The 11,933-nt window shown below is 38.3% G+C and overlaps 1 protein-coding gene across 1 annotated transcript; it reads right to left on the bottom strand.

The window, feature by feature from the left end:
- Positions 1-6,887: 6,887 nt before the first annotated feature.
- On the bottom strand, positions 6,888-11,297 carry LOC118217393 (microfibril-associated glycoprotein 4-like). The gene is made up of 6 exons (XM_035399357.1): positions 11,211-11,297; positions 10,813-10,897; positions 9,755-9,961; positions 9,479-9,575; positions 9,050-9,217; positions 6,888-7,675 (listed from the first exon to the last, which is right to left on the bottom strand). The coding sequence occupies exons 2-6, from the start codon at positions 10,816-10,818 to the stop codon at positions 7,368-7,370; spliced, it is 786 nt and encodes a 261-aa protein (XP_035255248.1). The 5' UTR covers positions 10,819-10,897; positions 11,211-11,297; the 3' UTR covers positions 6,888-7,367.
- Between the last annotated feature and the right edge of the window lie 636 nt (positions 11,298-11,933).

Below are 11,933 nucleotides of genomic sequence, written 5' to 3'. Positions count from 1 at the left end.
ATGAAGCCAGCTGGAAGATTTTTAATGTGATCATTCATCTCTGTTCCTTAGATTTCCGCAATCTTGCATATTGCATATTTTCAATTCCTATTGCAAGTACTAATACTATGCTATTGCTATGTAAAAAAAAAAACTTGTGTAAGTCGCTCTGGATAAGAGCGTCTGCTAAATGCCTGTAATGTAATGTAATGTAATACTACTGATAATAATAATAATAATAATAATAATAATAATAATAACAACAACAACAACAAAAACAATAATTATATATTATATATAATAATTATTATTTTAATCAGAATTATCTCAATAATATTAATAATTGATATTCAATAACAATATTGAAATTTATTTGTAGGTACATTTTAATAAAAGCAGGATATAATAATCAAGAAGTAAAAAGAAAACATAATGGATCAATTGCTCAGTTTTAAACCCCTAGACCACAGAACTGCATTTCAACTGGTACATAAAATCCTCATTTCACAGATCTGGATAGCCATTCCAGTTTTAACCCAAATCTGTAGTCTAGGGGTTTAAACCTGTGCAATTTTCCAATGTTTGACTGACACGTTTTGTTATGTATATCCCTATATATGAGAGGAATGCAGATAGCCCATCTAAGAATTCAGACTTGTTAGCTTCAGTGGTGGTTGTGAGATCAGGACCTTTACATTAAAATAGGATTCAAAAAAACAAATGAATGAATGAATGAATAAACAAATAAATAAATAAATGAAATGTCTGGTAAAAAAAATGACGAAAAAAATGATTCATTTATCATGCATGAGAAGTATTTACAAAGAATACACATTCTATAAAGAGTGAAAACAAAAAAACAATACATTAAGATTAACTTATGAATGAATGGTGTCTGAATGGTGTGTGTGCCCTGCGATAGATTGGTGACCTTTGCTGGGTTTATTCCTGCCTCTCGCCCAATGAACGTTGGTATAGGCACCAGCACCACCCACAACCCTGATCAGGAATGATATAGGGAAATGGGAAAGGCCGTTATAAACAGTCATGGTTGCCAAAAGACGCAAGGTTATGTGGTCCCTATGAGAGAGGTGAGGTGGAAACAGAAATGCAATTTATCCTACATTGTGAAAACAAAATTAAAAAGAAAAATATTTTAGAAAATCAGAAATATCTTTCCCTCAGTTCAAAGAAATGACTGACTAAATTGTATTATTTTTGATTATATGGTTATTGCTCTGTATTGCTGTGAAATGTGTTACTTATGGCATTTGGAATTGAGGTGGAAAGATGAATATTAAAAAAAAAGGAAAATGATGGGGCTCAACTCAAAAACAGCTGTTTCTGTAAAATTCAACCACAGAACTGCTGCTCACTAGATGTTTTGTGTTTATTGAACCACATACTCTGTAAACTGCAGAGACAGTTGCCTGTCTATGAAATTCCCAGGTGGGCAGCAGTTTATCTGATTCTGAAGCCACCGCCACCAACAGTCACACCAGGGTCAAAGGCAATAGGTGTGGCATTTCCATTTGGAGTCTGCATTTGCTGTCGTCTCCCAACATGAGGAGCAAAGCAGTGTCAATGCCAATAAAGCAGGCCATCCTGAGGCTGAACAATCTGAACAAATTACTCAAAGACCTTTTTTGTATCAGGTTAATTCAAATTTGCTACGTATTACCAAAGATAATTTGTCTTGTATTTATCAAGGGCTTGATTAGTTGTACCAGGTGTGCTTGAGATGGAACACATCAGATGCCTGGATCCAGTGTTGGATCCAGCTTGGGGTACCTCTCCTCAGGTACCCCAAGCTGGATCCAACACTGGGAACCAACACTGCCGCTAAAACAGTCTCACTGTGAGAAATCTATAGAGGAGGGTTGCCTATCCCTTTTCTCCCATCCTGTAAATTTTCATTTCAACTATAATGCACACATTTTTGCACTAACTGGCAGCTCAGCAAGATCTCTAGCTGTAGAACGAGGTGTGCTTTCGTTCGGTTGCAATGAAAACATGCAGCGTGGAAAATTTCAAGGAACAGGGCAGCCTTGCTATGTTGAACTCCACCTAAAGGAGTTCTTTTCATACTTGGCAGCCATGGCCTTTGCTACTGTTTTGTTTGTTGTGTACTTGTGTACGTTACCGTAACTTGCTCTGCAGAGTTTGTTTTTTTCCCCTCTTGTTTCCTCGTTGTTGTCTCACAGGTTTTTCCGTGTTTTTTTTCAGATCTGGGCCTTTAATTAAGGGCGTTTGCCTGTTCACCACGAGACAGTGGCCACCCCAGCACTGTGGCACTATGTGTAATGCAGATAAAGGCCCATTTGAATCTGAATTATAATCTGAATACCACTCTATCTGCATTTACTTTAATGATTTAATCCATGTTAATTGGCATAGCATACCTCCACAAGATCTTCAAACCCTACATGCCAGCCAGACCCCTCCGTTCCGCTACCTCAGGACGCCTGGCACCTCCCCCTCTTCGCACCTGTGCTTCCCGATCACGTCTCCTGTCTGTTCTGACCCCACGATGGTGGAATGACCTCCCCGTGGAGGTCAGAACAGCTGAGACACTGACCCACTTCAAGCGACGACTGAAGACTCACCTCTTCAGGCTGCACCTCTCCCCATCCCTCCCTACCTCCCTGTAATCTCTTAACTGACTGTAAGCTTAGGGTTGTAACTAGGTAGCTGTTTCGTAGGTGACTTAGTTAATGCACTCGTGTCTTAAACTACTGCTTGTATTTTTGCATAGACTGCGTTGTTGCTGTTCTCGTTTGTGTTAGTGTTAATCAGGGTCCAAGTTGAACTATGCGGTTGTTCCCTGCACTTGGAACGGTACTTCTCTCTAGGGTTTTTGACATACTTGTTCCTGGTTATGGTTATACACTTTGTTGTACGTCGCTCTGGATAAGAGCGTCTGCCAAATGCCTGCAATGTAATGTAATGTAATGCATAGCCCTAGGTTTTTATTCAACTGCTCTTAGCCAGTTTTTACCAGTCTCCTCTCACACTCCAAGGGGCCCGCAGTGTTTGCAGCTTTTTGTGTTTTCCTTTCAACCAGCTGCTGATTAAGGCCTTGAAGAAGGTGTGTGGATTCCTTAGCTAACCAATAACTTATATGAACCACTGGTGAGGAGAACACCCCAAAAACTAGCAGACACTGCGGCCCTTCAGGACCGGAGTTTGACACATGCGATCTAATGGATATTGTGTGACACTTGAAACCCAAATTTCACATAGATGTGTTACACAGATGCTCCTTATTCTGTCTCTTTTATTAGCAGCTCCCCATCCTCAGGCTGTGCCCCTTTTTGTTTTAAGACCGCTGGGCTCCAGCCTCTTTTTAAAAATACCTGGCCTTGACCCATCAAATTGCAGTAAGAACAGGCCCTGTCTTTTCCATTATTATTGTCCATACAGTTGTTGCTGCTGTTGTTGATTTACAGCCTGCCAACAAAGTTTATGTGAATTTGAATTTGAAAGAGAGAGGGAATAAATGGATACAGAAAGAGAGATTAATGAGAAGAGATGAACATAGAAAGAAAAAAAGAGTGGCATAAGGAGATTGCGAGAGAGAAGGAGAAAGGGGAGAAGTGATAAATTGAGAGATTCCCGGCTTGTGATTTTAGAGTTTTCACCTACCATGTTTTGCTACATGTTTTTCTTTCCATTTAAGTTTCATGTTTGTGTATTTTCCTGTTGTAGGTTCCAGGTGATCAGGCGGATTATTTTCTTTGTTGTTTTCAAACAGATTTTCAGATAGTTTGGTCAGAGTAGGGAAGGTGTTTTCCAGAAGACTCACTCCTTATGCTTTGCCTTGGTAGAGAGAGATACTGTAGTACTGTTTTGTTTTAGGTAAGGAGTAGCATAGCCCTGGCCTGTCTACTGCCTAGACTGTCCTGTCAACCCACAGGTGGTAACATGTCGCGCATGTTTGTGTTATTGTTTGCAATACATTTTCTTTGTTATTGTAAGTAGATCTCGACTCCTTGTCTGATTCGTGGCATTCATTTTATATTACTGTATTCCCCGGTTATGGAAACTCGGGCTGACTTTTAATACATTACACAGGAAATAAAAACAAGGAATAATTAAATGAAATGAAAACCAGCCCTACTGGTTTGGAACAATAACCAGGCTAGCACTGGGTGATCTCAGATTGTGTGTGTGCTTGGTAAAGCATTTGATGAAAGAATCCAGGGTGGTTACATTTTTATCATTGATTTGAAACCTGAATCCTAACATGTCATTTGAAAGGTCAATTCAGCAATTAAGAACATAGTTAACATAACAAAGAACCCAACCCATGTTTACTGGAATACTGTAGTGTCATAAGTAACACTGATATCATAACAGATGAAGAATAGACATACCACCGATGTCAACACTGTCAAGGCATTTAGAATGTTTATATACAAAAAAAATTGTTATTGTGTTATGAGTTATTATTTATGTTATAATGTATTTTTAATACTTCCATGCGGGAGACAAGTTCATTTTTTTATTTAAGTGAAAATATGCTTATTATAACATATTCACTCATAAGGAAGTACGCACATTTTAAAAAACCTTTTGATCACCATCTTTGATTTGTGTGGAAGCTAGCTTACTCGCTAACTAACAAGTGCCAAACAATTTTAACTATTGCCTTTACAGCTGTATAATCTTTGTGGGAAACTCATTTATCTTTCTGAAATCCATTCTTTATTATTTCACATAAAAACCCCACATAATATCCTTTCATCTTTAGAGATGGGTATCGTTCACATTCTGATGATACCCTGCTAAAGCACTTTTCAAACCAGAAACTGTAGTCTAACTTTAAAAGAATGAGCAAATGAAAAAAAATATAAATATGTTAAAAGTTTTTTTTTTTTTTTTTGCAGACACTTGCAGACAGGGCTGCGTTTCCCAGAGTCTCCTTAGCGCTACGTGCGTCGTAATGTATACCTTAAGGCTTAAGCTCTTCCTTTAGGTCTCGAGCTGTTTCCCAGCGTCTCCTTAGCTAAGGTATACCTTAATTAAGGTATACCTTTAAAAGGGTGGTCTGAGGCACTCGTAAACTGTCCCTTAGCGCTGCGCTCCGGTAATCCTTTCACAGTTTTGCCTTATTATGCCAACATTTTGCTTTTCAAATCGACAGTTGTACTACAGTGCGCATCTAGTAGCACATCGGCATGCGAAAATGACATAGTTTAATATAATATATAAACTTTACGAAAAGTAATTATCCAATCAACGTTTCTGTGCATAGCACGTCATGAGAATGTTGTCGTTTTACCTGTCTATACCCATCATGATGGGGATTAAGTATAGGGCCTATCCATTACATTACAGGTATTTAGCAGACGCTCTTATCCAGAGCAACTTACACAACTTTTTACATAGCACTTTACATTGTATCCATTTATACAGCTGGATATATACTGAAGCAATTTCAGTTAAGTACCTTGCTCAAGGGTACAACGGCAGTGTCCTTACCCGGGAATCGAACCTACGACCTTTCAGTTACAAGCGCACTTCCTTACCCACTGTGCCACACTTCGTCCTGATACTAATCCCATTTGTGAAAAGAAAAAAAAAGTTTAAAAAAAAAAATTATACGTAGTGGAGCTAACTGAGGATATGGCTTTTCTGACTGCGTACCCTGTAGACATTAGTTCGTTTGTGTGTGAGTCAATGATCACTGACTTGGAACAAACCGCCGGTTTATTAAGAATATAAAACCTGTGTGTGCAAAGCCAACGTTGAGTGAGTCTACTTGCATGACCGAACTAGAGCACGTTGATTGGCCTAGCCATAAACACTCATACAGGTACGGTGGCTCATAATGAACAAACATATCCAAATTATCTACATCCCCTTCCTTTAGCTCACACCTCCTATATAAAACAAAATACCACTGGGTAAATATCAACATTACGGAACAGTTTTCTTACGATGTTGTTTTACGATTTTCGGTAAACAACCCAATAATGATATTATTGGTTAAACCTAAGATTATCCAACAGCAAATTAAGGTGGATGAATCACTTTAACAGGTAGACCTATTCATAAGGCATACCCGGTATAAAATTAATCATGATCAATTTCCACAGACGCACAAATTGCCTTTCATCTGCGATCATTTTTGCATTGCAGAGAAAAGTTCGCGGGAATCAGTGGATATGCTGCTACAGTTGCCTATATATTGTGTGACAAAAACAAATTAACATTAGACCTTTGTTTCAATAAGAACAAAATAATTCACCCATATGTAGCCTATAGCCTATCCTTTTTCCTGGTCTTCCACGAAGTCCCAGACTATGGCTTATATGTCCCGATTGATGCTTTTTATTTTATCCTTTGTAGCCTAGGCTATATGTATGTATTTATTGAAACTATCACAAGGTCTCGTCTTAATTGACTCTTAAAGAGATTAGCAGATGATCTCTAGTAGGCATAGCTTACTCTTCTGCAATATTAGATTGATGTAAAATGATTATGACAACACTTGTTATATTAAAACGTCATTCATACACCTTTACAAGTGAGACGATCGATTCGCTTGGCATCGATTGATAAACTTTTCAGCACCACAGTGAAGGCCAGCTCCAATTTACGATGTACCTTTGAGGTCTCCCTAGTCTGAGAAACACTTGTAAAAAAGCGGTTTCCCTTTGAAAGGTATACCTTAAGAACCTTCGTAGAACGTTAAGGTACATCGAAACTCGGAAACGCAGCCTTGGCCTTTATTGAAGGGTATTTTTAGACATTTTGGTTTCACCGTGTATATATAATTTTTTACCTACATACACAGCCTTCTGAGACCCAGACCATGTTTTTTTGTGCATTTGTAATTTCTCCTTGCTATTTGCATCTAGTAGCACCTTTGTAGGACTACACAATAAATACAGGAAACCACATAACAGCACAGTGTTTATTTGGAAGCAGGTGATTACAAACATACACATGAAAGAAGAGTGGCCTTGGTGAGCTTCATTTTAGAATAGGTGAGAAATTAATTCATTAAATCATGAATCTTGCATTTTACATCTAAAATTACCATATTATATGACAGACCCTAGAGTGGAACGTACTGAGATACTTATTTGGATGGTGGGTGGGTTTCAAACCAAACTGATAGAAAAATGTACAAGTGTTCCATCCCATGAAAATATAAGTTTTGTTTTATCTTGTAAAATTATGAGACAAAACAAAAAGTCATAAAAGTATCAATAAGTAGGAATTTTGTGGTAATTATAACAGATAAAAGGTCCAATAATCGCTTCATCGCCCCCAAAGTTTCCCAACTACAGAAGAAGGGAAACAGAGAATGGTTGTGTCGTTAACATAGAGAGGGTGCGGCCCAAAGTGGAAGTGGATTTGATTTGTAGTTGCCCTTCCTAGTTCTTTATGTCATGCAGAGACACTGGTCTGATCTTCATGGTGATGGCTTTCAAAGAGTAATAGGGCCCCTTCCAGGTGTTCCATATGACACCCATTTGATAAATTGAGTTGGACCCCCACAAGTACAAGCCATTGGGGTTTGCCTGATCATAGTAGCTGAACCAAAATCCTCCAGAACGTATTCCATAGTAATTATAATAATTGTAATAATAATAATAATAATAGGGATAATAATTGTAATATCCATCCAGGTCATTGTCAAAGGTGGCAAACCTCATCCCGCTTTGAGTACTCAGGGAGTCACCTGAGAATCAGAAAAAGAGAATATAATGACACAGCAGACCTTAGGCTGCATTTCTATGATGGCATCAGACTCTACACACCAGCCAGATCTCTACGTTCTGCAATCTAGGCCAACTGTAAACTCAAGCAAATTTGAAATTCATGACCTACATGTGTCCCTCTTCAATTTGTACAACTAAAAATTTAAAATAGAGGCAGGATGTAAAGGAGGTGTCCTCAAATATTCTTTGCACAGCTTATGTAAATCCATATTTAATTTTCTTTAACAGTCTTAAAATGAGGGATGCATGCTTCTCAGGACTGTTGCAGGGAAGTTGTCAGGTGGTTCCTGCTGAATTTCATTAATTTTGGCCAAATAATATTTAGCAATTATTGTGTCCTCCATAGACGATCATGCACTAAAACACGGAATGCTTGTGCATGCTCATCCACAATAAGGCTTTCTATTATCACTTGAAGCATCACTGCAATCAAGCTTAATGTATGCATACAACATACACATACACAACTTAGCCATGCCCAGCCATTTTTTTAATTTATGTCCTGCGGCCATCGTTGGACGTATCAAAATTTTCTTAGCAATATCACACAGATATATGCAGTAGATCAGTTGTGCCAAATTGGCTGAGAATTAGATAAACATTGTTGAAGAACTACCAAAAAGTTCATTTTTCAAAACATTCAAAATGGTGGAAATGCAGTATGGTAGAAGGTTCTATTAGTAAATTTGTTCAGGATGAGGAGGTACTGATGTGGAAGACATTTGGTGTATGTAAGTGAAACGGGATGGCCACAATATTTTTTTTCAATGTTGCAATTTAGATGGCACAACAGCACTACCCACTAGAGTGTTGGTTGCAAGGCTGTCTTGTATAATAAATTGACAAGCCTGACAGATTTTTTGAGTTTTTGAGTACGGGAAAGGCATGAACAATTAGCAAGAGGTGGAAGAAGAAGAAGATAAGAAATTGCATGCCATGTGTATGCAACACAAACAATGCAATACGCTCCTCTCCTCACACGCACACGCACACACACACACACACACACACAAACACATGTTTGTATTGCTATACTTGTGAGGACTTCCCATTGACTTACATTCATTCCGTAACATCTAACCCTAACCCTAACCCCAACCACTACATGCCTAACCTTCACCCTAACCTTAACCTAATTGTAACCCTATCCCTAAGTCCTAACCCTAAAACAGCCTATTGAACTTCTGGGGACCAGCAAAAGGTCCCGACCTAGCGTAATTTCTCTCATCTTTCTATGCTTGTGGGGACATTTGGTTCTCACAAAGATACTAATACATGCCCACACACACACACACACACACACACACACATCCTCCAGAAGCTGCACTGCTCACCTGCACCTCCATCAATGTAGGCACCAAGATTCAGCCTGTATCCATCAGACTCAGGGTCCAGAGAGAAGGAGCTGTACTCAGAATGGACGGTTCCTCCTTCAAAGTCCTCCATGTCCACCCTCAACCTGTACTTCTTTTGCCAAGTAATCGCAAAGGTGTTCTCCAGTCCTACAGATGTACATTAGCAAAGCCTTCAGAGTCAAAAGTGAAAGACTGGGATCTACTGCTGGTATTTGAAACAACACTGATAGATAGGCTTCAGTGATAATACTTAATGCTGAAAGTTCTAGGACAGGCTTTAGTGGCAATACTGAAGATTCTAGTACAGACTACAGTGCAATGAAAGTTCTTCTGTGGTCAGTTTATGGAAGATTTTAGCAAGTGATCCGTAGATTGTATCAGCGCATTATGGGAGTGTAAATACCTTACCCAGCCAGTGTTCTCCAGAAATATCTCCAAAGCCACTCTTGTACTGATCCCAGGGTCTGTGGAAGTTCAAAGTGCCATCCAATCTCCTCTGAATCACCTGAAAGATGCAGGTAAATTCCCCAGTCTCTCACTAATATCAGCATCAGTAATCATCACCATCACCATCATCATCACCAGTATGATCATCATATGCACATGGGTTCCACACAGGCCTCAGAGCTGTGGAAGACAGATACTCTGAGCAGATGAGTTTATCTGACAGCTGATTTTACTCACAGTCCATCCTCCTTTGTCCTCCTTGTCCTCACAGTCCATGTCACAGTACACCTCAACAGGTGTGCTCTCTGGAGGATAGATAGTGTACAACCCACTGTGTGTGGAGCCATTTTTGTAGACATCATGACAGTCCTCAGGAAGTTGTGCCTGGGCTGCAGGAAGAGAGATGGCTCCCACAGAAAGCAGCACGAGCAGGAAGACTGAGACCTGTTCAACAGGAGAGAGAGAGACACTGTAACAGTGCTGGAACAAAAAATGGAAGAACACTGAGGCCTGTTCAACAGTAGAAAGAGACTGTTCTGGAGCACAGGAAAGAGGAATACTGAGACAGTTCTGGAACACAGGAAAGAGGAACACAGACTGTTCTGGAATACAGAAGAGAGGAACACTGATACTGCCCTGGAACACAGAAGAGAGGAACACTGAGACTGTTCTGTAACATAGAAGAGGACAACACTATGACTGTTGAACCCAAAAGCAGGGGCAGGCACAGGAAGTCAAGTGATATGGTTTTAATTTCGCAAGAACAAAAAACTGGATTCCAAAACATATACACAAGAAAGTACTCAGGCACAACAGTCTTTAAGTTCCAAAGAACCTGATCCAAAAAAAAACTTAAACACAAAAAAGAAACTAAACACAAGAGAGTTTGCAATCACAGCAAAGTCCAAAAACAGAGAGCACAAGGTAGCACTTAGTCAAAGTAGACAGGCAAAGACAGCTACAAAACGGGCAACTTAAATACACAGCGCAATTAAGACACAGGTGGAACATATTACCAAGACACTCTCAAAGACAGAAAAAAAGGGAAACCAAAAGTCTATAAGGATCATCTGGTGGCCAAAAGCATGTATTACAGTCCAGATCCTGACACAAATGAAAATAGTTCAATCAAATTCAAACAATAAAATACAGGAGAGAGAACAACAGTCAAGGCTAAATTTATATTTAAGATTTACACACTATCCATATGGATTTGGATTTGGATGAACTTACGCTGCATTTCAGGCTCAGAACATTACTATAGAATTAGTTCAATATGTCAGGGAGAGACTTACCATCATGCTGGACTCCAAATGAGTTTGTGTTCAGGAGGGATGGCACACAACTAAATCCCACAATGTCAAATTGGATAAAGGTGATCTTAAGAAAAAAAGAAAAAAAAAAATTTAAAATAAAGCAAGCTGATGCTAGATTTTCCGCTGGCTCAGATTAGCCTTTGATCTAATATAACACTTACATTTTAGTTTTAGTCATTTAAGTGCACAAAACAGTTATTTGACTAATATATTATAATATATAAATAATATATAATATTTGAGTACATACATTAAAAGTGTAAAAAAATCACAAAGAGAGAGAGCGAGGGAGTGAAAGAGAGAGATAGAGAAAGTGAGAGAGAGGTAATTGTTTTATTAGTGAATACAGAAACAATTGAAAATTCCAGCTCACCAACCTTTGCAGCCTCTGACGGAGCTAGTAATGTGCTGGGTGTTCTTGTCCTCTTTTATGAGGTGCATTTCAAGGAATGACTGGAATGAAGCCAGCTGGCAGATTTTTAATGTGATCATTCATCTCTGTTCCTTAGATTTCCGCAGTCTTACATATTGCATATTTTCAATTTCTATTACCTAGTACTAATACTACTACTACTACTACTACTACTAATAATAATAATAATAATAATAATAATAATAATATCAACAAAAACAATAATTATATATATAATAATTATTATTTTAATCATCATTATCTCAATAATAATATTAATGATTCAATAACAATACTGAAATTTATTTGAAGATAAATGTTAATATAAACAGGATATACTCATCAAGAAGTAAAAATAAAACATAATGGGTCAATCGCTCAGGTTTAAACCCCTAGACCACAGAACTACATTTCAACTGGTACATAAAATCCTCATTTCACAGATCTGGATAGCCATTCCAGTTTTAACCCAAATCTGTAGTTTAGGGGTTTAAACCTGTGCAATTTTCCAATGTTTGACTGACACGTTTTGTTATGTATATCCCTTATGAGAGGAATGCAGATAGCCCATCATTAAGATTCAGATTGTTAGCATCAGTGGTGGTTGTGAGCTCAGGACAATAACATTAAAATAGGATTGAGAAAACAAATGAATTAATAAACAAATAAATAAATAAATGAATGAAAT

Source organism: Anguilla anguilla, chromosome 2, assembly GCF_013347855.1.
Source record: "Anguilla anguilla isolate fAngAng1 chromosome 2, fAngAng1.pri, whole genome shotgun sequence".
NCBI lineage: Eukaryota > Metazoa > Chordata > Actinopteri > Anguilliformes > Anguillidae > Anguilla > Anguilla anguilla.
Note: the sequence above shows the minus strand (reverse complement) of the source record. Positions and strands in the feature narration are given on the sequence as shown.

What these genes read in the sequence shown, in the direction of transcription:
- LOC118217393 (XM_035399357.1), bottom strand. An exon ending in TTCTGGAGAACACTGGCTGG is followed by an intron (nt 9,218 to 9,478) that starts GTAAGGTATTTA and finishes GTACATCTGTAG; the next exon opens with GACTGGAGAACACCTTTGCG. An exon ending in CTACATTGATGGAGGTGCAG is followed by an intron (nt 7,676 to 9,049) that starts GTGAGCAGTGCA and finishes TCTGATTCTCAG; the next exon opens with GTGACTCCCTGAGTACTCAA.